Source organism: Symphalangus syndactylus, chromosome 10, assembly GCF_028878055.3.
Source record: "Symphalangus syndactylus isolate Jambi chromosome 10, NHGRI_mSymSyn1-v2.1_pri, whole genome shotgun sequence".
Lineage (NCBI taxonomy): Eukaryota > Metazoa > Chordata > Mammalia > Primates > Hylobatidae > Symphalangus > Symphalangus syndactylus.
The window spans coordinates 32,292,618-32,317,734 of NC_072432.2; the positions used below are offsets into that span (position 1 = coordinate 32,292,618).

At 40.2% G+C, this 25,117-nt stretch overlaps 1 protein-coding gene across 6 annotated transcripts in view; it reads left to right on the forward strand.

Moving 5' to 3' along the window:
- Positions 1-25,117, forward strand: part of TBCK (TBC1 domain containing kinase) — a 270,052-nt gene that overhangs the window by 210,501 nt on the left and 34,434 nt on the right. For all 6 annotated transcript variants that reach the window (XM_055296817.2, XM_063611122.1, XM_063611121.1 and 3 more), the window contains one exon: positions 640-799. In XM_055296817.2, the coding sequence (XP_055152792.1) occupies positions 640-799 (160 nt within the window). The remainder of the gene's footprint in view (positions 1-639; positions 800-25,117) is intronic.

Consider the following 25,117-nt stretch of genomic DNA (forward strand, 5'->3'; position numbering starts at 1 on the left):
AATTATATTCTGAGAGAAAAGTCATTACTCTTCAGGAAAACTGCAATTGGGAATATTGAATAATTAGAAATGTTTGAGAAACTAATGCTGATGAAGTTCAAAGGTAATCTACCCATGATCATAAATTCTCTGCCCATTTTAGAAAACTTCAACTAAACAATGCCCACTGGAATGTTAATGTTAATTCTCTCTCCTTTCATTTTTCAGAATTTATGTACAGTTCTTTCTCTCATTATTAATGTCATATCCTTTTCTTTAAAAAAAAATGATGAAGCAGCAGCTGACTAGAAAATTTAAATTGTAAGATTTGTAGTCCATCTCCACCATCTCCACTCATTACAGAACCTCTTTAAGTATAGTTACTGTTTACCCATATCTGTGTTTATGTAATGAGAGATGCTTTTGATGTAAGATCCTTTTATATCTTTGGCTAGTCATCTTCCTTTCTCTTTTCTACTTTATTTTCAAATTTAACTTTTTTTTTCCTCCTGAAGTTGCCTTACTTCATTTAGATAAAATACTCACATGAGCTGGAAGATGTTTAGTACTATCTTCTGGGAGTCACTTAGCTCTGTGAGTTTCCCTCAGACACTCAAGATTGCACACAAATAAATGTTTTCCTTAAACTTTCCTTCTCAGCTTTATTCGTGGTCACATTTCAGGAAGCATCAACATTCCATTCAGTGCTGCCTTCACTGCAGAAGGGGAGCTTACCCAGGGCCCTTACACTGCTATGCTCCAGAACTTCAAAGGGAAGGTCATTGTCATCGTGGGGCATGTGGCAAAGCACACAGCTGAGGTAAGTATATTCAGAAATGTCATATGTACATATGATGAGTGATTTACCTGCCTTCTATATGAAGGTTATCTAAAAGTATATTTCTTCAGGAGTTGGTCACAAATAATATGAGCTTTGAAGATTTGTCTGTGTTCTTATATGGAAGAGTTTGTCTGCCTTTAATTGAAGCATTTTCCCTCAGTGTTCAGCATCAGAATCAACAGTAACCTTAAAAAATCAAAATGATAGCCTAAGGCTGTTTTTTTCTAACTGCTTTCTGAAATTGTAAAAAAGTAGCTTGAGTTCCCTCCATTGGAGAAAAACAGTAGTGCTCCAGTGTAGGCTCTGAGAGCTGGTCATGATGAGATTTGTTAGATTTAGAAATTGTGTTTACTAGAGACTCAAAGCTTTTTGATGATAGAGAATTCAGGAAGAATGTCAACTGTCAGACATGAGAAGTACATGAAACAATAAAATGGCTTCCCTTTTCCATGGCTATGTTCTAAGCAAATTGAAAAATAAAGAGTAGCATATGAAGGCCAAAAATATCTTTATTTTTTAATAAAAGACAAGTTGAAGACTGTAGCTTAGTATGAGAGCCAAATGGGCTTACTTAAAAACAAGCAGCCAGAGAAGGTATCTAGATATAGGCAACGTTGAACGAGTACAGGATCTTTCTCTAAAAGGGAAGAATCTGCACCTAGAAAAGTAGCAGAGGTAACTTGCTCCCTGCAGACAGCTTTTTTCTAAAAGGAAGATAAGTAGGACTGAGCCTTCCGAAATTTACCAATCAAATAAATCCTTCAACCTCCCAGGGCACAGAGAATAGAGGGACAAAAAGAAAGGCCAGGAATGTGCTTAGGAAAATTCTGTCATCAGGGAAATCAGGAGTGGAGACAAAATATTTGCCTTGATTGTACATATTCCTTTGAGCACTCCTGAAATGCGGTCACTGAAAATTTCAGATTAGAACTTTAAAACTTTATTTTTTTTTTTACTCTTAGTAATCAGAGAAATAACCTAAAATGTCTTTTATTATAAAAACTAATAACCACACTTTGCTGAACACTTGGAAAATATAGAGAGACCAAAAACGGAAATAAAAAGTATGCATGATTTTACCACCTGGGAGGCAAAAAAACACTTCTTGAATTTTTTTATTGGAAAATTGTAATTCCTCCATTCAACTCAATTCTGATATTGGCTAAAGGTAACCCTCCCATCCCCACCTGCACACACTCAATACTGATACAAACTCAGAAAAAAGGAAACATGAAAATACTTTGCTCTTTTATTCCTAGAGCGAGTGTGTATGAGGTCCATGAAAACAACATGTAAGGGTTACATTTAGAGAACTATGCCATATGATTTCATAGTAAGGAATTAGGCTATTGATTTTTCCAAATTTGATGCCTTCACTGTAATTTTTAAGTCTTTTAAGTTTTTGCTTTTCACAGAGCAAAATCAAGAAGAATAGAAATTTCCCATATACCCACTGCCCCACACGTGCACAACCTTGCCCATTATCAGCCTCCCCCATCAGAGTGGTACATTTGTTACAACTGATGAACCTTCATTGACACATCATTATCATCCCAAGTCCACAGTTTACATCAGGGCTCACTCTTGGTGTTGTATATTATTTTTAATTTGTAATAAATTTTTATTAACTTTTATTTTAGGTTCAGGGGTACATGTGCAGGTATGTGATATAGATAAACTCATGTCACAGGCATTTGTTGTACAGATTATTTTATCACTGAGGTACTAAACCTAGTACCCAATAGTTATTTTTTCTGCTTCTCTTCCTCCTCCCACCCTCCACCCTCAAGCAGGGCCCAGTGTCTGTTTTTTCCATCTTTGTTAGAAATTTAAAACTTTAAAAGTCAGATTAAAACTTTAAGACTTTTGATCATAAACCATTTTAAGCATCCAACAATCCATGTCTCAGAAGTACAGGACTGATAGCAGCATTAATTTTTTGTTTGTTTGTTTTTTTTGAGACGAGTCTCGCCCTTTTGCCCAGGCTGGAGCGCAGTGGTGCAATCTCAGCTCACTACAAGCTCCGCCTCCCAGGTTCACACCATTCTCCTGCCTCAGCCTCCCGAGTAGCTGGGACTACAGGCACCCACCACGACGCCCAGCTAATTTTTTCATGTTTTTAGTAGAGATGGCGTTTCACCGTGTTAGACAGGGTGGTCTCAGTCTCCTGACCTCGTGATCCGCCTGCCTCGGCCTCCCAAAGTGCTGGGATTACAGGCATGAGCCTCCGCACCCAGCCAGCATTAACTTTTGACACTAAATGAAAGTCATGCTTAATGACGAAACTTAACTAACCATACTAAAGAAGTATGCAAGTGGATATTCTAAGTTATAAATCACTCACCTATCTTTTATATAACTATATCTACCATCCAACAGAGAACAATCTAAATACACCTATTTCAGAGAAAGTCAGAATAGTAACTCATATGGTTTGGCTATTTGTCCCCTCCAAATCTCATGTTGAAATGTAATCTCCAATGTTGGAGGCTGGCCTGGTGGTGAGAGGTGACAGCGTGCTGGCAGCCCTTGCAGCCCTTGCTCACTCTTGGTGCCTCCTTGGCCTCAGCGCCCACTCTGGCCATGCTTGAGGAGCCCTTCAGCCCGCCACTGCACTGTGGGAGCCCCTTCCTGGGATGGCCGAGGCCGGAACCGGCTCCATCAGCCTGCGGGGTGGTGTGGAGGGAGAGGCACAGGCGGGAACCGGGACTGCGCACGTTGCTTGCGGGCCAGTTAGAGTTCCGGATGGGCTTGGGCTTGGCGGCCCCACACTCGGAGCAGCTGGCCGGCTCCAGGCAGTGAGGGGCTTAGCACCCAGGCCAGCAGCTGCGGAGGGTGCACCAGGTCCCCCAGCAGTGCCAGCCCACCAGCGCTGCGCTCGATTTCTCGCCAGGCCTTAGCTGCCTGCCCATGGGGCAGGGCTCGGGACCTGCAGCCCACCATGCCTGAGCCTCCCCCCGACCCACCGTGGGCTCCTGCACGGCCCAAGCCTCCCCAGTGAGTGCTGCTCCCTGCTCCACGGCACCCGGTCCCATTGACCGCCCAAGGGCTGAGGAGTGTGGGCGCACGGTGCGGGACTGGCAGGCAGCTCCACCTGTGGCCCCAGTGTGGGATCCACTGGGTGAAGCCAGCTGGGCTCCTGAGTCTAGTGGGGACTTGGAGAACCTTTATGTCTAGCTAAGGGATTGTAAATACACCAATCAGCACTCTGTATCTAGCTCAAGGTTTTGTAAACACACCAATCAGCACCCTGTGTCTAGCTCAGGGTTTGTGGATGCACCAATCAGCACTCTGTATCTAGCTAATCTGGGGGGGACTTGGAGAATCTTTATGTCTAGCTAAGGGATTGTGAATACACCAATCGGCACTCTGTATCTAGCTCAAGGTTTATAAATGCACCAATTAGCACTCTGTATCTAGCTCAGGGTTTGTAAATACACCAATCAGCACTCTGTATCTAGCTAATCTAGTGGGGAGGTGGAGAACTTTTGTGTCTAGCTCAGGGATTGTAAATGCACCAGTCAGCACCCTGTCAAAACGGACCAATCATCTCTCTGTAAAACAGACCAATCGGCTCTCTGTAAAATGGACCAATCAGCAGGATGTGGTTGGGGCCAGATAAGAGAATAAAAGCAGGCTGCTCCAGCCATCAGTGGCAACCCACTTGGGTCCCCTTCCACACTGTGGAAGTTTTGTTCTTTCGCTCTTTGCAGTAAATCTTGCTACTGCTCACTCTTTGGGTCCACACTGCCTTTATGAGCTGTAACACTCACTGCGAAGGTCTGCAGCTTCACTCCTGAAGCCATCAAGACCACAAACCCACCGGGAGGAATGAACAACTCCAGACGCACCACGTTAAGAGCTATAACACTCACTGCAAAGGTCTGCAGCTTCACTCCTGAGCCAGCAAGACCACGAACCCACCAGAAGGAAGAAACTCCAAACACATCCGAACATCAGAAGGAACAAACTCCGGACACACCGCCTTTAAGAACTGTAACACTCACCACAAGGGTCCGTGGCTTCATTCTTGAAGTCAGTGAGACCAAGAACCCACCAATTCCAGACACAGTGGCAGGTGTTTGGTCATAGGGGCAGATCCTTCATGAATGGCTTGATGTCCTCTTCATGGTAATAAGTGAGTTCTCACTCTGTTAGTTCACATGAGAGCTGGTTGTTTAAAAGGCTGGCTCTTCCTCATTTCTCTTGGTCCTGCTCATGCCATGTGACATGCTGGCTCCCTGTTACCTTCCGCCATGATTGTAAGCTTTGTGAGGTTTCATCAGAGATAGATGTCAGCACCATGCTTTCTGTAAAACTTGCAAAACTGAGAGCCAATTAACCATCTTTTTTTAATAGATTACCCAGTCTCAGGTATTTCTTTATAGCAACACAAGAAAAACTAACACAGATAATTGGTACCAGGAGTGGGGATTTGCTATTAAATACCTGAAAATGTGGAAACAGCTTTGGAACTGGGAAATAGGCAGAGGTTGAAAGAGTTTGGAAGGCTCAGAAGAAGACAGGAAGATGACTAAAAGTTTGAAACTTCTTAGAGACTGATTAAATGGTTGTAACCAAAATGCTGATAGACATATGGACAATAAACTCCAGGCTGATTAAGTCTTAGGTGGAAATGAGGGAGTTACTGGGAACTGGAGTAAAGATTACCCATGTTACACCCTGGCAAAGAACTTGACAGCAGTGTGTTCATGTCATAGGGATCTGAGTTTAAACTTAATTATGATGACAAGATACCTGGCAGGAAAAAAAAATGCCCAAGCAGCAAAGCATTCAAGAAGTGGTATGGCTGTTTCTAACACCCTAAGTCATATATGGAAACAAATAAAAGACTTAAAGTTATATTTAAAAGAGAAGCAGAGCATAAAAATTTGGAAAACTTGTAGCCCAGCCCTATGGTAGAAAAAATCCAAGCAGGCTACAGAGCAACCATTTGCTAGGGAGATTAACATGACTAAAAGGGAGCCAAGTGCTAATTGCCAAGACAATGGGTAAAAGGCCTTGAAGGCATTTCAGAATTCTTAGAGACAGCCCTTCTCATCACAGGCCCAGAGGCCTAGGGAAGAAGAATGGTTTCAGGGATCAGGTCCAGGACCCCACTTCCCTGCACAGCCTCAGGACAGTGCTCCCTGCATCATGACCACTCAGGCTCCAGCCACAGCTCAACTGGGCCAAGGTAAAGCTCAGGCTGTCACCCGGAAGGAGCAAGCCATAATCCTTGGCAGCTTTCATGTGATGTTCAGCCTGAAGATGCACAGAATGCAAATGTGAAGGAAGCTTGGCAACTCCCACCTGGATTCCAGAGCATGTATGGGGAAGTCTAGATACCCAGGCAGAAGCCTACTACAGGAGCAGAGCCCCCACAGAGAAACTATACTAGGGCAGTGCCAATGGGAAATGTAGAGTGGAGCCCCTGCAGAGTCCCCACCAGGGAACCGGCTAGTGGAGCTTTGGGAAGTGGAATGCCGCCCTCCAGACCTGAGACTGGTAGAGCCATTGGCAGCCTGCAACCACAATATGGAAAAGCCATAGGTACTCAACTCCAACCTGTGAGAGCAGCCATGGGGGCTGTGCCTTGGAAAGCCACAGGGACAAACCTGTCCAAGGCCTTCATAGCCTACATCTCACACCATTCTGCCCAGGATGTAGGACATGTCAAAGGAGATTGTTTTGGAGCTTTAAGATTTAATGACTGTCCTGCTGAGTTTCAGACTTGTGTGAGCGTATTGCCTCTCTTTTGGCCAATTTCTCCCTTTTCAAATGATAATGCATACCCAATATCTGTAGCACCATCGTATATATTGGCAGTAAATAACTTGTTTTTGATCTCACAGGCTCATAGGATCAATGGACTCATCTCCAGATGATACTCGAGACTTGACACTTGGAACTTGAGACTTGAGTTAATGCTGAAGCAGGTTAAGAATTTGGTGGACTATTGCAGAGGCATGGTTGTATTCTGATATGTGAGGAGGACATAAGATTTAGGGGATCAGAGGCAGAATGATGTGGTTTGGATGTTTGTCCCCTCCAAATCTCATTTCAAATGTAATCCCTAATGTTCAATGTGGAGCCTTTTAGGAGGTGTTTGGATCATGGGGGAAGATCCCTCATGAATGTTTTGGTGCCCTCCCAATGGTAATAAGTGAGTTCTTGCTCTGCTAATTCATGTGAGAGTTGTTATGAGAGTTGATGGTTTAAAGGTGCCTGGCTCCACCTCCTCTATCTCTTGTTCCCACTCTTGCCATGTGACGTGCTAGCTCCCTATTGCCTTCTGTCAGGATTGTGAGCTTCCTGAGGCCTCACCAGAAGATGTTGGCACCACACTTCCTGTAAAGCCTACAGAACCGTGAGCCAATTAAACCTGTTTTTTTAATTTCTTCTAAAAAAAAAAAAAAACAGGATACATGTACAGAACATGCAGGTTTGTTACATGGTTATATGTGTGCCATGGTGGTTTGCTGGACCTACTGACCTGTCCTCTAAGATCCCTTCCCTCACCCACCACCACCCAACAGGCCATGGGGTGTGTTGTTCCCCTCTCTGTGTCCATGTGTTCTCAATGTTCAACTCGCATTTGTGAGTGAGAACATGTGGTGTTTGATTTTCTGCTCCTCTATTAGTTTGCTGAAGATGATGGCTTCCAGCTTCATCCATGTCCCTGCAAAGGACATGATGTCATTCCTTTTTATGGCTTCATAGTATTCCATGGTTTTCTTTATCCAGTTTTATTCCAGATTTTCTTTATCCAGTCTATCATTGATGGGCATTTAGGTTGGTTCCATGTCTTTGCTATTGTAAATAGTGCTGCAATAAATATACATGAGTATGTGTCTTTATAATAGAATGATTTCTATTCCTTGGGTATATACCCAGTAGTGGGATTGCTGGGTCCAGATGGTTTTTCTGGTTCTAGATCCTTGAGGAATCACCATACTGTCTTCTACAATGGTTGAACTAATTTACATTCCTACCAACAGTGTAAAAGTGTTCCTATTTCTCCACACCTTCACCAGCATCTATAGTTTCCTGACTTTTTAATAATCACCATTTTGACTGGTGTGAAATAGTATCTCATTGTGGTTTTGATTTGCATTTCTCTGATGACCAGTGATGTTGAGCTTTTTTTCAGGTTTGTTGGCTGTGTAAATGTCTTGTTTTGAGGAGGATCTGTTCATATGCTTTGCCTACTTTTTGATGGGATTGTTTGTTTTTTTCTTGTAAATATGTTTAAGTTCCTTGTAAATTCTGGACATTAGACCTTCGTCAGATAGGTAGATTGCAAGAATTTTCTCCCATTCTGTACTTCCCTGTTCACTCTGATGATAGTTTATTTTGCTGTGCAGGAGCTCTTCAGTTTAATTAGATCCCGTTTGTCAATTTTGGCTTTTGTTACAATTGCTTTTCGCATTTTTGTCATGAAGTCTTTGCCCATGCCTATGTGTGAATGGTATTGCCTAGGTTTTCTCCTAGGGTTTTTATGGTTTTGGGTTTTACCTTTAAGTCTTTAATCCATCTTGAGTTAATTTTTGTATAAGGCATAAGGTAGGGCTCCAGGCCAGTTCCAGTTTTCTGCATATGGCTAGCCAGTTTTCCCAGCACCATTTACTGAATAGGAGATCCTTTCCCCGCTGCTCGTTTTTGTCAGGTTTGTTGAAGATCAGATGGTTGTAGACATGTGGTATTATTTCTGAGATCTCTGTTCTGCTCCGTTGGTCTATATGTAGGTCCTGCTCCATTGGTCTATATGTACAAGTACCATGCTGTTTTGGTCACTGTAGCCATGTAGTATAGTTTGAAGTCATCTAGCATGATGCCTCCAAATTTGTTCTTGTTTGCTTAGGATTGTCTTGCCTATATGGGGTCTTCTTTGATTTCATATGCAATTTAAAATAGTTTTTTTCTAATTCTGTGAAGAGTGTCACTGGTAGTTTGATGGGAATAGCATTGAATCTATAACTTACTTTGGGCAGTATGGCCATTTTCATGATATTGATTCTTCCTATCCATGAGGATGGAATGTTTTTCCATTTGTTGGTGTCCCATCGTATTTCCTTGAGCAGTGGTTTGTAGTTCTCCTTAAAGAGGTATTCACATCCCTTGTTAGCTGTATTCCTAGGTATTTTATTCTGTTTGTAGTGATTTTCAATGGGAGTTCATTCATGATTTAGCTTTCTGCCTGCCTATTGTTGGTATAATGCTTGTGATTTTTGCACATTGATTTTTTTATCCTGAGACTTTACTGAAGTTGCTAATCAGTTCAAGAAGTTTTGGGGCTGAGAAGATGTGGTTTTATAAATATAAAATCATGTTGTCTGCAAACAGAGACAACTTGACTTCCTCTCTTCCTATCTGAATACCCTTTATTTCTTTCTCTTGCCTGATTGCCCTGGCCAGAACTTCCAATACTGTGTTGAATAGGAGTGGTGAGAGAGGGCATCGTTGTCTTGTACCAGTTTTTAAAGGCAATGCTTCCAGCTTTTGCCATTCAATATGAAATTGGCTGTGAGTTTGTCATAAATAGCTCTTATTATTTTGAGATATGTTCCATCAATACCGAGTTTATTGAGAGTTTTTAACATGAATGGATGCTGAATTTTGTCAAAGGCCTTTTCTGCATCTGTTGACATAATCATGTGATTTTTGTCTTTGGTTTGGTTTATGTGATGGATTACATTTATTGATTTGCATCTCTTGAGCCAGCCTTGCATCCCAGGGGTGAAGCTGACTTGATCGTGGTGGATAAGTTTTTTGATGTGCTGCTGGATTGGATTTGCCAGTATTTTATTGAGGATTTTCTCATCGATGTTCATCAGGGATATTGACATGAGGTTTTCTTTGTTTGTTGTGTCTCTTCCCGGTTTTGGTATCAGGATGATGCTGGCTTCATAAAATGAGTTAGGGAGGAGTCCTTCCTTTTCAATTGTCTGGAATAGTTTCAGAAGGAATGGTACCAGCTCCTCTTTGTATTTCTGGTAGAATTCAGCTGTGAATGCATCTGGTCCTGGGCTTTTTTTGGTAGGTAGGCTATTAATTACTGCCTCAGTTTCAGAGCTTGTTATTGCTATATTCAGGGATTCAACTTCTTCATGGTTTAGTCTTGGTAGGGTGTATGCATCCCAGAATTTATCCATTTCTTCTAGATTTTCTAGTTTCTTTGCATAGAGATGTTTATAGTATTCTCTGATGGTATTTTGTATTTCCATGGCGTCAGTGGTTATATCCTGTTTATCATTTTTATTCTGTCTATTTGATTCTTCTCTCTTTTTCTTCATTAGTCTAGTTAACAATCTATTTTGTTAATTTTTTCAAAAAAAAACAGCTCTTGGATTGATTTTTTTGGAGGGTTTTTCATGTCTCTATCTCCTTCAATTCTTCTTTTAGTTGTGTCTTATCTTCTGGTAGCTTTTGGATAAGTTTGCTCTTGCCTCTTTTGCTCTTTTAATTGTGATGTTAGGGTGTCGATTTGAGATCTTTTTAGCTTTCTGATGTGGACATTTAGGGCTAAAACTTCCCTCTTAACAGTTCTTTAACTGTGTCTCAGAGATTCTGGTGCATTGTCTCTGTTCTCATTGATTTCAAGGAACTTGATTTCTGCCTTAATTTTGTTATTTACCCAGGAGTCATTAAGGAGCAGACTGTTCAATTTCCATGAAACTATGTGGTTTTGAGTGAGTTTCTTAATCCTGAGTTCTAATTTGATTGAACTGTGTTCTGAGAAACTGTTATGATTTCAGTTCTTTTGCATTTGCTGAGGAGTGTTTTACTTCCAATTATGTGGTCGAATTTTAGAATAAGTGCCATGTGACACTGAGAAGAATGTATATTCTGTTTGAGAAGAGAGTTCTGTAGATGTTTACTAGGTTTACTTGATCCAGAGCTGAGTTCAAGTCCTGAATATCCCTAATTTTATGTCTCGTTGATCTAATACTGACAGTGGGGTGTTGAAGTCTCCCACTATTATTGTGTCGGAGTCTAAGTCTCTTTGTAGGTCTCTAAGAACTTATTTTATGAATCTGGGTGCTCCTATATTGGGTGAATACATATTCAGAATATAGCTCTTTTTGCTGAATTGTTCCCTTTACCATTGTGTAATGCCCTTCTTTGTCTTTTATGATCTTTGTTGGTTTAAAGTCTGTTTTGTCAGCGACTAAGATGGTAACCCCTGTTTTGTTTTGTTTTCTTTCCATTTGCTTGGTAAATTTTCCTCCATCCCTTTATTTTGAGCCTGTGTAAAATGAGTCTCCTGAATACAGCACACCAATGGGTCTTGACTCCTTATCCAGTTTGCCAGTCTGTGACTTTTAATTGGGGCATTTAGCCCATTGACATTTAAGGGTAGTATTGTTATGTGTGAATTTGATCCTGTCATCATGATGCTATTTGGTTAATTTGCATATTAGTTGATGCAGTTTCTTCGTAATGTCATTGGTTTTTATTTTTTGGTGTGTTTTTGCAGTGGCTGGCACCGGTTTTGTTTTGTTTTGTTTTTTCCATTTTTAGTGCTTCTTTCAGGAGCTCTTGCAGGACTGACCTGGTGGTAATGAAATTCCTCAGCATTTGCTTTTCTGTAAAGGATTTTATTTCTCCTTCGCTTATGAAGCTTAGTTTGGCTGGATATGAGATTCTGGGTTGAAAATTCTTTAAGAATGTTGAATATTAGCCCCCAATCTCTTCTGGCTTGTAGAGTTTCTCCGGAGAAGTCCGCTGTTAGTCTGATGGGCTTCCCTTTGTAGGTTACCTGGCCTTTTTCCCTGGCTGCTCTTAACAGTTTTTCCTTCATTTCAACTTTGGAGAATCTAATGATTATGTGTCTTGGGGTTGATCTTCTCATGGAGTATTAACAGTGTTCTCTGTATTTCCTGATTTGCATGTTGGTCTGTTTTGCTAGGTTGGGGAAGTTCTCCTGGCTAATATCCTAAAGTGTGTTTTCCAGCTTGTTTCCATTTTCCCTGTTTCCTTCTGGTACTCCAGTCGATCATAGGTTCGGTCCTTTTATTAAGTCCCATATTTCTTGGAGGTTTTGTTTGTTCCTTCTCATTCTTTTTTCTCTATACTTGTCTGCGTGTCTTATTTCAGTAAGGTGGTCTTCAAACTCCAACATCCTTTCTTCCATGTGGTCAGTTTGGATGTTGATACTTGTGTATTCTTCACGAAGTTCTCGTGCTGTGTTTTCCAGCTCCTTCAGATCGTTTATGTTCCTCTCTACACTAGTTATTCTAGTTAGCAATTCCTCTAACCTTTCATCAAGCTTCTTAGCTTCTTCGCATTGGGTTAGAACATGTTCCTTTACCTCGTCGTAGTTTTTTATTACCCATCTTCTGGAGCCTTCTTCTGTCAGTTTGTCCATTTGATCCTCCGTCCAGTTCTGCACCTTGGAGAGACACTGCGATCATTTGGAGGAGAGGAGGCACTCTGGCTTTTGGGGTTTTCAGCATTTTTTTGTTGATTCTTTCCCATCTTCGTGAGTTTGTCTAGTTTTGATCTTTGAGGCTGCTGACTGTTGCATGGGGTTTTTATGGGGGTCTTTTTGTTGTTTTTGGTGCTGTTGTCACTTTCTACTTGTTTTTCTTTCAATAATCAAGTCCCTCTTCTGTAGGGCTGCTGCAGTTTCCTGGGGGTTCACTTCCCTAATCATCTTATTTGCTCCTGTGCCTGGAGATGTCACTCAAGGAGGCTGGAGACCAGCAAAGATGGGTGCCTGCTCCATCTTCTGGGACTTCTGACCTTGAGGGGCACCAACCTGATGCCAGTAGGATCACTCCTATATAAGGTGTCTGACAACCCCTGTTGGATGGTCTTACCCAGTAGGGTGGCACAGGAAGCAGGACCTGTTTAATGAAGTACTTTATTCCTTGTTCTAGAGGGTGTGTTTCACTGGGGGGAAACCCACTCGTCTGAGCTGCCTGGATTCCTCAGAACTACCAGGAGGAGAGGCTAAGTTGGCTGGTCTGCAGATACTGAGGCCACCTCCCCCATCCCCCAGGGGCTCTGGCCCAGGGAGATCTGAATTCTGTCCCTGAGCCTCTGGCTGGAGTTGTTGGAGATTGTTCAGGGAAGCCCCACCCACTGAGGAAGGATGGTTCAGGGTTAGACCTGAAAAGGCACTTTGGCCGCAGACTGCCACAGCCAGTGTTTTGGGCTGTGGGGACAAGTTTTAGGACCAAGCAGTCCAGCCTCTCTTGCTCCAGCAGGGAAAAAGCCCAGCCTGGAGCTATAGAAATGGGTGCCACGCTTCCCCTGCCCAGGGAGCTTAGAGTGTTAGGTAGTTGCTAGTCCCAGGGCTGGCTGCTGCCCCTTCCCCAAGGAGCTCAAATGGCTTAGACAGCAGGTAGCTGCGGCCAGTGCTGGTTGCCTCTCCTCACAAGAGTTAGGTAGGCTTAAGCAGAGTCCAGCTGAGAGGCTGTGAGAATCTGCACGTTCTGGGGTTGGGACGCTAGGCCCTGGTGGAATGGGTTCACAAGTGTATTTTCCAATCTATGGGTTGCACAGTTCAATCGGAAAAGCACAGTTTCCCCCAGCTGGGTAGTGTGCTCACTCACTGCCTCCCTTAGCTTGAGGGAAGTTCCCCTTCCCTGTGTGGATCACAGGTGGACCGCCACACGACACTGCTCTTCCTTCTCTCAGTGGGTCATGCCAGCCTTCTAGTCAATTTTGATGAGAGAACCTGGATACCTTGGTTGCCAGTGAAGGATTCCCAGGCTTATTATGGTGTCTTTCCTATGCGAGCCTCAGAATTCTGCTGCTTCTAGTCAGCCATCTTGGCCCTGCCCCCTGAACTTCTTTTCTTTATAAATTACCCAGTCTCAAGTATTTTTATTTTTTTCTATTTTTTTTCTATTTTTTTAAGTTGAAGTTCTAGGGGTACATGTACAGGTTTGTTAATAAATTTTATGTTGCTGATCCTTCGTGTACAAATGATCCCCTCATCCAGTGTAGTGAGCATAGTAACTGACAGGTAGCCCTACAAACCATGTCTCTCTCCCCACACTTCTTCCTCAAGCAGTCCTTAATATCTATTATTCCCTTCCGTGTGTCCATGAATACCCATTGTTTAGCTCCCACTTATAAGTGACAACATGCAATATTTGGTTTTCTGTTACTGCATTAGTTCACTTAGGATAGTGGCGTCCAGCTGCTTCCATGTTTCTGCAAAAGATATAACTTCATTCTTTTTATGGCTGCATAGTATTCCATGGTATATATGTACTACACTTTATTCAGTCCACTGTTGATGAGCATCTTTGTTGACTCCATGTCTTTGCTATTGTGAATAGTTCTACAATATATATCCACATGCATGTGTATTTTTGGTAGAAGAATTTATTATCCTTTGGGTATATATCATATAGTAGGATTGCTGGGTCAAATGGTAGTTTTAAGTTCTCTGAGAAATCTCCACACTGTTTTTCACAATGACTGAACTGATTTACATTTCCACCAGCAGTGTATAAGTGCTCCCTTTTCTATGCAACCTCACCAGCATTTCTTGTTTTTTGACATTTTGGTAATAGCCATTTTGACTGATGTGAGATGGTATCTCATTGTGGTTTTGATTTGCATTTCACTGATGATTAGTGATGATGAGCATTTTTTCATATATTTGTTAGTGGCATATATTTCTTATTTTGAGATGTATTTGTTCATGTCTTTTGCCAATTTTAAAACTGGGTTATTTGTGTTTTTGCTTTTTGATTTAAGTTTCTTATAGATTCTGGATACTAGACCTTTGTTGGATGCATATTTTGCAAATATATTCTCCCATTCTGTAGATTAAGTTCCAGGTTACATGTACAGGATGTGCAAGTTTGTTACACAGGTAAGTGTGTGCCATGGTTGTTTCCTGCACAGATCAATCCATCACCTAGGTATTAAGCCCAGCATCCATTAGCTATTCTTCCTGTTGCTCTCCCTCCCCCAACTCCCCCAACAGGCCCCAGTGTGTGTTGCTCCCCTCACCACCATGTAGCCATGTGTTCCCATTGTTCAGCTCCCACTTGTGAGAACATGTCATATTTGGCTTTCTGTGCCTGCATTAGTTTGCTGAGGATAACAGCTTCCAGCTCCTTCTGTCTCCCTGCAAAGGACATGATCTCATTCCTTTTTATGGCTGCATAGTATTCCATGATGTATATGTACCACTAGTCTATCATTGATGAGCATTAAGGTTGATTCCATGTCTTTGCTATTGTGAATAGTGCTGCAGTGAATATATGTGCACATGTATCTTTATAATAGAATGATTTATGTTCCTTTGGGCAGATACCCAGTAATAGGATTGCTGGGTCAAATGGTATTTTTGCTTCTAGATCTTTGAGAATTCGCCATACTGATGGTGATTCCAGTTAGTTCCACAATGGTTCAACTAACTTACACTAACACCAACAGTGTAAAAGTGTTCCTTTTTCTCTGCAACCTTGCCAGCATATGTTGTTTGACTTTTTAATAATCTCCATTCTGACTGGCATGAGATGGTATCTCATTGTGGTTTTAATTTGCATTTCTCTGCTTTTTTTTTTTTTTATTATACTTTAGGGTTTTAGGGTACATGTGCACAATGTGCAGGTTTGTTACACATGTATCCATGTGCCATGTTGATTTCCTGCACCCATTAACTCATCATTTAGCATTAGGTGTATCTCCTAATGCTGTCCCTCCCCCCTCCCCCCACCCCACAACAGTCCCCGGAGTGTGATGTTCCCCTTCCTGTGTCCATGAGTTCTCATTGTTCAATTCCCACCTATGAGTGAGAACATGCGGTGTTTGGTTTTTTGTCCTTGCGATAGTTTACTGAGAATGATGTTTTCCAGTTTCATCCATGTCCCTACAAAGGACACGAACTCATCATTTTTTATGGCTGCATAGTATTCCATGGTGTATATGTGCCACATTTTCTTAATCCAGTCTATTGCTGTTGGACATTTGGGTTGGTTCCAAGTCTTTGCTATTGTGAATAGTGCCGCAATAAACATACGTGTGCATGTGTCTTTATAGCAGCATGATTTATAGTCTTTTGGGTATATACCCAGTAATGGGATGGCTGGGTCAAATGGTATTTCTAGTTCTAGATCCCTGAGGAATCGCCACACTGACTTCCACAATGGTTGAACTAGTTTACAGTCCCACCAACAGTGTAAAAGTGTTCCTATTTCTCCACATCCTCTCCAGCACCTGTTGTTTCCTGATTTTTTAATGATGGCCATTCTAACTGGTGTGAGATGGTATCTCACTGTGGTTTTGATTTGCATTTCTCTGATGGCCGGTGATGATGAGCATTTCTTCATGTGTTTTTTTGCTGCATAAATGTCTTCTTTTGAGAAATGTCTGTTCATGTCCTTTGCCCACTTTTTGATGGGGTTGTTTGTTTTTTTCTTGTAAATTTGTTTGAGTTCATTGTAGATTCTGGATATTAGCCCTTTGTCAGCTGAGTAGGTTGCAAAAATGTTCTCCCATTCTGTAGGTTGCCTGTTCACTCTGATGGTAGTTTCTTTTGCTGTGCAGAAGCTCTTTAGTTTAATGAGATCCCATTTGTCAATTTTGGCTTTTGTTGACATTGCTTTTGGTGTTTTAGACATGAAGTCCTTGCCCACACCTATGTCCTGAATGGTATTGCCTAGGTTTTCTTGTAGGATTTTAATGGTTTTAGGTCTATCATATAAGTCTTTAATCCATCTTGAATTAATTTTTGTATAAGGTGTAAGGAAGGGATCCAATTTCAGCTTTCTACATATAGCTAGCCAGTTTTCCCAGCACCATTTATTAAATAGGGAATCCTTTCCCCATTTCTTGTTTTTGTCAGGTTCGTCAAAGATCAGATAGTTGTAGATATGCGGCATCATTTCTGAGGGCTCTGTTCTGTTCCATTGATCTATGTCTCTGTTGTGGTACCAGTACCATGCTGTTTTGGTTACTGTAGCCTTGTAGTGTAGTTTGAAGTCAGGTAGCGTGATGCCTCCAGCTTTGTTCTTTTGGCTTAGGATTGACTTGGCGATGCGGGCTCTTTTTTGGTTCCATATGAACTTGAAAGTAGTTTTTTCCAATTCTGTGAAGAAAGTCATTGGTAGCTTGATGGGGATGGCATTGAATCTATAAATTACCTTGGGCAGTATGGCCATTTTCACGATATTCATTCTTCCAACCCATGAGCATGGAATGTTCTTCCATTTGTTTGTATCCTCTTTTATTTCATTGAGCAGTGGTTTGTAGTTCTCCTTGAAGAGGTCCTTCACATCCCTTGTAAGTTGGATTCCTAGGTATTTTATTCTCTTTGAAGCAATTGTGAATGGGAGTTCACTCATGATTTGGCTCTCTGTTTGTCTGTTATTGGTGTACAAGAATGCTTGTGATTTTTGTACATTAATTTTGTATCCTGAGACTTTGCTGAAGTTGCTAATCAGCTTAAGGAGATTTTGGGCTGAGACGATGGGGTTTTCTAGATATACAATCATGTCATCTGCAAACAGGGACAATTTGACTTCCTCTTTTCCTAATTGAATACCCTTTATTTCCTTCTCCTGCCTGATTGCTCTGGCCAGAACTTCCAGCACTATGTTGAATAGGAGCGGTGAGAGAGGGCATCCCTGTCTTGTGCCAGTTTTCAGAGGGAATGCTTCCAGTTTTTGCCCATTCAGTATGATATTGGCTGTGGGTTTGTCATAGATAGCTCTTATTATTTTGAGATACGTCCCATCAATACCTAATTTATTGAGAGTTTTTAGCATGAAGTGTTGTTGAATTTTGTCAAAGGCCTTTTCTGCATCTATTGAGATAATCATGTGGTTTTTGTCTTTGGTTCTATTTATATGCTGGATTACATTTATTGATTTGCGTATGTTGAACCAGCCTTGCATCCCAGGGATGAAGCCCCCTTGATTATGGTGGATAAGCTTTTTGATGTGCTGCTGGATTCGGTTTGCCAGTATTTTATTGAGGATTTTTGCATCAATGTTCATCAAGGATATTGGTCTGAAATTCTCTTTTTTGGTTATGTCTCTGCCAGGCTTTGGTATCAGGACGATGCTGGCTTCGTAAAATGTGTTAGGGAGGATTCCCTGTTTTTCTATTGATTGGAATAGTTTCAGAAGGAATGGTACCAGTTCCTCCTTGTACCTCTGGTAGAATTCAGCTGTGAATCCATCAGGTCCTGGACTCTTTTTGGTTGGTAAGCTATTGATTATTGCCACAATTTCAGAACCTGTTATTGGTCTATTCAGAGATTCAACTTCTTCCTGGTTTAGTCTTGGGAGGGTGTATTTGTCGAGGAATTTATCCATTTCTTCTAGATTTTCTAGTTTATTTGCATAGAGGTGTTTGTAGTATTCTCTGATGGTAGATTGTATTTCTATGGGATCGGTGGTGATATCCCCTTTTTCGTTTTTTATTGCATCTATTTGATTCTTCTCTCTTTTCTTCTTTATTAGTCTTGCTAGCGGTCTATCAATTTTGTCGATCTTTCTCTAATGATCAGTGATGTTGAGCTTTCTTCCTTATGTTTGTTGGCTGTGTGAATGTCTTCTTTTGAAAAGTATGTTTTCATGTTTTTTGTCCACTTTCTAATGGGTTTTTGTTTAATTGTAAATTTGTTTTAATTTCCTTATAGTGTCTGGATATTAGACCTTTGTCAGATGGATAGATTGCAAAAATTTTCTTCCATTCTGTAGGTTGTCTGTTCACTCTGATGATATTTAAATATTTGGTCGTGCAGAAGCTCTTCAGTTTAATTAGGTCCCATTTGTCAATTTTTGCTTTCGTTGCAATTGCTTTTGAAGAATTAGTCATAAATCCTTTCCTGGCCACTTCCCAGAATTGTATTGCCTAGGTTTTCTTCTAGGGTTTTTATTGCTTTCAGTCTTACATTTAAGTCTTTAATCCATCTGGAGTCAGTTTTTGTGTATGGTAAAAGGAAGGGATCCAGTTTCAGTCTTCTAGCATTTGGCTAGAATATTCCAGCACTATTTATTGAATAGAGAGTCCTTTCCCCATTATGTATTATAGTTGACTTTGTCAAAGATCAACTGGTTGTCAGTATCTGGCTTTCTTTCTGGTTTCTCTATCCTTTTCCATGAGTCTATGTCTGTTTCTGTACTAGTATCATGCTGTTTGGGTTACTACAGCCTTGTAGTATACTTTGAAGTCAGGAAGTGTGATGGCTGTGGCTTTGTTTTGCTTAGGATTACTTTGATGATTTGGACTTTTTTTTTGGTTCATATGAATTTTAGAATAGCTTTTTCTAATTCTGTGATAAATGACATTGGTAGTTTTGTAGGAATACTGTTGAATCTGTAGATTGCTTTGGGCAGTATGGCCATTTTAACAATCTTAACTCTTCCCAATATGGTTTGAATTTGTGTTCCCGGCCAAATCTCATGTCGAATTGTTAGAGGAGGGGCCTGGTGGGAGGTGATTTGATCATGGAGGTGGATTTTCACCTTGTTATTTTTGTGATAGTGAGTTCTTGGAAGATCTGGTTGTTTTAAAGTGTGTAGCACCTCTTTGTTGTCTTCCTCCTGCTGCAGCCATGTAGGATGTGCCTGCTTCCCCTTCACCTTCCATCATGATTGTACATTTCCTGAAGCTTCCTCAGCCATGCTTCCTGTATAGCCTGCAGAACTGTGAGCCAATGAAACTTTTTTTCTTTATAAATACCCAGTCTCAGGCAATTATTTATAACAATGCAAGAACAGACTAATACACTTCCTTTCCATGAGCATGGAACATTTTTCCATTTGTTTATATTGTCTATAATTTCTTTCACCAGTGTCTCATAACTCTCCTGGTAGAGATCTTTCACCTTCTTAGATACCTTCCTAGATATTTTTGTTTGTGGCTATTGTAAATGGATTTATGTCCTTGATTTGCCTCTCAGCTTGAATGCTATTGATATATAGAAATGCTACTTATTTTTGTACATTTATTTTGTGTCCTGAAACATTACTGAAATTGCTTATTGGTTATAAAAGCCTATTGGCAGCATCTCTAGGGTTTTCTAGGTATGCAGTCATATCATCTGTGAAGAAAGATAGTTTGACTTCCTCTTTTCCTGTTTGATCTCTTTTCTTTCTTTCTCTTGCCTGATTGCCCTGGCTAAGACTTCCAGTACTATGTTGAATACCAATGTTGAGAACAGGCATCCTTGTCTTGTTCCAGTTTTCAAGGAGAATGTGTCCAGCTTTTGCCTGTTTATTATGATATTGGCTGTGGGTTTGTCCTAAATGCCTCTTTTTATTTTGACGTATTTTTTGATGCCTAATTTGTTGAGGATGTTTAACATGAAGGGATGTTTAATTTTATTGAAGACCTTTCCTACATTTATTGAGACTTTCACATATATTGAAGACCTTTTCTGCATATACTGAGATGATCATGGTTTTTGTTTTTAATTTTGTTTATGTAGTGAATATTTATTTAGTTGCATATGTTAAGCCAACCTTGCATCCCAGGAATACAGCCTATTTAATCTTAGTGCATTAGTTTTTTGATGCACTGCTGGATTTGGTTTGCATGTATTTTGTTGAAGATATTTGCATGTTCATCAGAGATATTGACCTGAAGTTTTCTTTCTTCATTGTTTCTCTGCCAGATTTTGGTATGAGGATGATGCTGGCTTCATAGAATGAGCTGCAGAAGAATCTCCCCTCCTTGATTTTTTTTAATTTTTTTTTGAATAGTTAGAATAGAACTGACATCAGCTCTTCTTTTTATATCTGGGAGAATTTGGCTGTGAATCCATCTGGTTCAGGGCTTTTTTTGGTTGGTAGGCTTTTTATTACTGATTCAATATCAGAACTTGTTATAGGTCTGTTCCAAATTGTAATTTCCTCCTGGTTCAATCTTAGGAGGCGATGTGTTTCCAGGAATTTATCAATGTCTTCTAGATTTCCTAATTGTGTGCATAGAGGTGTTCATAATATTCTCTGGTGAACTTTTGTATTTTTGTAGGGTTGGTTGAAATATCACCTGTGTCACTTCAGATTGGGTTTATTTGGATCTTCTTTTTTCTTTATTAATCTAATTAGCAGTTTCAATCTTGTTTCATCTTTTGAAGAACCAACTTTTGGGGGCATTGATACTTCGTCTGGATTTTCACATCTCAGTTTTATTCAGTTCAGCTCTGATTTTGGTTATTTCTTTTCTTCTGCTAGCTTTGGGGTTGGTTTGTTCCTGTTTTTATAGTTCCTCAAGGTATAATGCAAGATTGTTAATTTGAGAGCTTTCTAACTTCTTCATGTAGGAGTTTAGTGCTGTGAACTTTCCTCTTAATGCAACTATAACTGTGTCCCAAACTGGTATGTTGTGTCTGTTTTCATTCATTGCAAATAATGTTTTGATTTCTGCCTTAATTTTGTTATTTACCCAAAAGTCATTCAAGAGTAGGTTAACACGTAATTGTATGGTTTTAATAGATCTTAGTATTGATTGCTGTCTTTACTATGCTGTGGTCTGAGAATGTGTTTGGTATGATTTCAATTTTTTTAATTTGCTGAAACTTTATGGTTTAGCATGTCATTGATCTTAAAGTATGTGCCATGTGCAGATGAGAAGAATAAGTATTCTGTTGTTGGATGGAGTGTTGTGTAGGTGTCTATTAGGTCTAATTGGTCAAGTATTAAGTCCAGAAAACATTTGTTAGTTTTCTGCCTTGATGATCTAACACTGTCAAGGTGGTGTTGAAATCTCCCAGTGTTATCGTGTGTTCGTCTGTATGTCCTCATAGATCTCTAAGAACCTTTTTTACGAATCTGGGAACTCTGATTTTGGGTGTGTATATATTTAGAATAGTTAAGTCTTCTTGATGGATTGAGCCCCTTATTATTATGTAATATTTTTCTTTGTTTGATTGTTGTTGCTTTAATGTTTGTTTTGTCTGGTATAAGAATAGCAGCCCCTGCTGTTTCTGTTTTCTATTTACCTGATCAATCTTTCTCCATTCCTTTACTTTGAGCCTACTTCTGTTACTTCTGAGATGGATCTCTTGAAGGCAGCAAACGTTTGGGTCTTGCTTCTTTATCCAACTTGACACTCTATACCCTTTAATCGAGGCATTTAGCCTGTTTACATTCATGGTCAATATTGCTATGTGAGGATTTGGTCTTATCATCATGCTTTTAGCTGGTTGTTATGTAAACTTAATTGTATAGTTGCATTATAATGTCAATGGGGTATATTCTTAAGTGTGTTTTTATGGTGACAAATATTGCTCCTTCATTTCCATGTTTAGCACTTCCTTTAGGAGCTCTTGTAAGACAGGTCTACTGCTATCAAATTCCCTTAGCTTTTTTGTTTTTTTAAGATAGGCTCTTGCTCTGTCTCCCCAGCTGGAGTGCAGTAGTGCAATCTCAGCTCACTGCAACCTCTGCATCCTGCGCTCAAATGATCCCACCTCAGTCTCTTAAGCAGCTGGGACTACAGGTGCATGTCACCACACCTGGATAATTTTGTATTTTTTTGTAGAGACAGGGTCTCTGCTCCCCAGGCTTGTTTCAAACTCCTGAGGCTCAAGCAATCTGCCCACCTCAGCCTCCCAAAATGCTAGGATTATAAGCATGAGCCACTGCAGTCAGCCTCCCTTAGCGTTTGCTTGTCTGGAAAGAAAGAATTTCAGTTCTCTTTTGCTTATGAAGCTTAGTTGGTGGGCTATAAAATTATTGCTTCGGATTTCTTTTATTTAAAGATATTGAAAATAGGCTCCCAGTCTCTTCTGGCTTGTCAAGTTTCTTCGGAAAGGTCTACTGAACCTGACGGGGTTCCCTTTGTAAGTGACCCGCCCCGTCTCTCTAGTTACCTTTAAGATTTTTTCTTTCACTCTACCTTGGAGAATCTGATGACTGTGTGTCTTGGGGATGGTTGTCTTACATAGTATCTCACAAGGGTTCTCTGCATTTCTTGAATTTACATGACAACCTCTCACTAAAGCCATAGTGTCCATATTATTTTGATGTAAGTTGTTAAATTATTATTTTTTACTACTACCATAATACTGCTGCTATTGCTGCTGCTACATTAATTTATGTTGCTATGTCATTCCAGTGAAAAATCTCAACTTTCAATTATAGTGGATATACTATGTAAAATCACATGTTTAGGTTCCAAGTAATATATGGCCTTAAGAAATCCCAAAAATGGTAATAATCACAGTTATGGATGCCATACACTTCTAACCTGCAGCATCCCCACTCAAGAACTGCCTGCCTATGGTACCTCCCACTGGAGCACTTCCTACCCACAGCACCTGAGCTGCCACTGCCAGGGCACCTACCTATGGCCCCCTGCCATCCTCTGCAGAGCTATTGTTTTATACATCTTACACATTAGAAAACTTAGACTCAAAGTTAATCTTGTTTGCCTGTGTCAGAGCCAGGATTGCAACACCAGTCTGTATGACTCTATAAATCATACCCTTAACTCAGTGAGCTCCAAAGGCTTTTGAGTGTGAATGCTGCCACATACCCTGTTTTCTAAAACAGGCTTATTCTGACTTTCACAGATCACAGTGTTCTCCCAGTGTGTGAAAGCAAGACCTGAAATAAACTTTTATGCCGTTATGTGCTAACATGCTTAGGGCTCTATTTTCATAAAACATTAATAACTTTAAAGATGATATCTAATAAATAGACCTTGTATAATTATCTTTTTAAGATTGCCAAATGTTTTCTAACATCTTACTCACTGTACTAAACCCTAGGCTTCTGTTCATTTTAATTTTACCATAAAGGTAAAAACATATATATAAGTCAATAGGTAACTCATTTCTTTCATTAAATAATCAATTAAATACATCATCTATGATCTACAAGGCATTGTATAGAACACTATATTGCCAATCAAAGTGCCAGTAAAAATAAAAGTTTAAAATATGAAGGAAATCTCGAAGCATGACTATTCAGATTATTTATTGCTAATAGTATCGTATATTTTTATTAAAGAGACATCACATTCTAAATAAGTCAGTCAATATCATACTTATCAGAAACCAGATGCTATTATAAATAATTCTTTCTTCTTCACATCCTCCATACTCAGGCATACTTATAGACAATTACTGAACAAATTATATGCTCAGCTATTATGCTTCAATCCAACATTAGGAAATCATTTCAAGAAACTGTTTTAAACATTTGTATAGTGATGTATCCTTAATACTTTTCTCAGCATGGGGCAAAAGAGAACTTTACATATTTATTTGCTTGTACTTTACATCTTTTTGTCTGCTGCACAGATCTGTAGGCCTATTGTTTTTCCTTCCCACTCATTTGGAAGTGTCTCAGTTTAAAGCATATTTGTTGGAATTCTATTATGTATCCATGGTTGTCCTAGATACCTTTTCTTTGCCCCACCTCCCATCATAGATCTATCCTCCATCTTTTTTACCTTATTCACCCCAGGAAGCTGACTTCCATGTCTCCTGGCTTCCAGTTGTTAACCAGTCAGGAGCTCTGGCAAGCTATAGAAGAGAATGGGGACAGAATATTTCTCCTGCTGGGTCCTTCCCTCTAGAATTATCTCAGGTTGGCTTGTCCCTCTATTGAAGGGTAAGACTTCTCTCCAGGAAGCCTTCTCTCCACAACACATATACCAACTACTGGTCCCTCAGGCTGTAGGGATGGCAACAGCTCTGCTTTTGCTAGCCCCAGGTAACTGCACTATCTCTTATCATTCTCTTATATAGCACCTGTACCTTCATAATTAATGTCTTTATAAGTAAGCCCCCCTCAATTTATTCTTAGGGCTAACTTGTACCCTGACTGTTATTTGGATAAGGGTAGTATCTAAATACATGAATCTTTTAGTCAACCTACATTGGTTGTGTTCTATTTCTTACCAGCTGTGTTAATTTGCACAAATTATTTATTGTAAGTCATCATAAAAGGGGCTAAAAATACCTACCTCATAGAATTCTTGTGAAGATTTTAGATTAGGCATATATGGTTCATTGCAGACCTGATACTAGTGAGCACTCAATTAACATCAACTATTAATTTTGTTTTCTAGTACTATTTACATACAGGCAAATTTAATAAATACTATTTTATCTTATGTATGATGATAATAAAAAAGTTCTAGAATTTGAGCCAATCTTCCATTCCTTCATAGGAACTTTTTTTAAAAAGTAGAAAATGTACTATATTGGAGGTCTGTTCCAAGATGGCCAAATAGGAACATCTCTGGTCTGCAGCTCCCAGTGTGATCAATGAAGAAGTCAGGTGATTTCTGCATTTCCAGCTGAGGTACCTGGTTCATCTCATTGGGACTGCTTGGACAGTGGGTGCAGCCCATGGG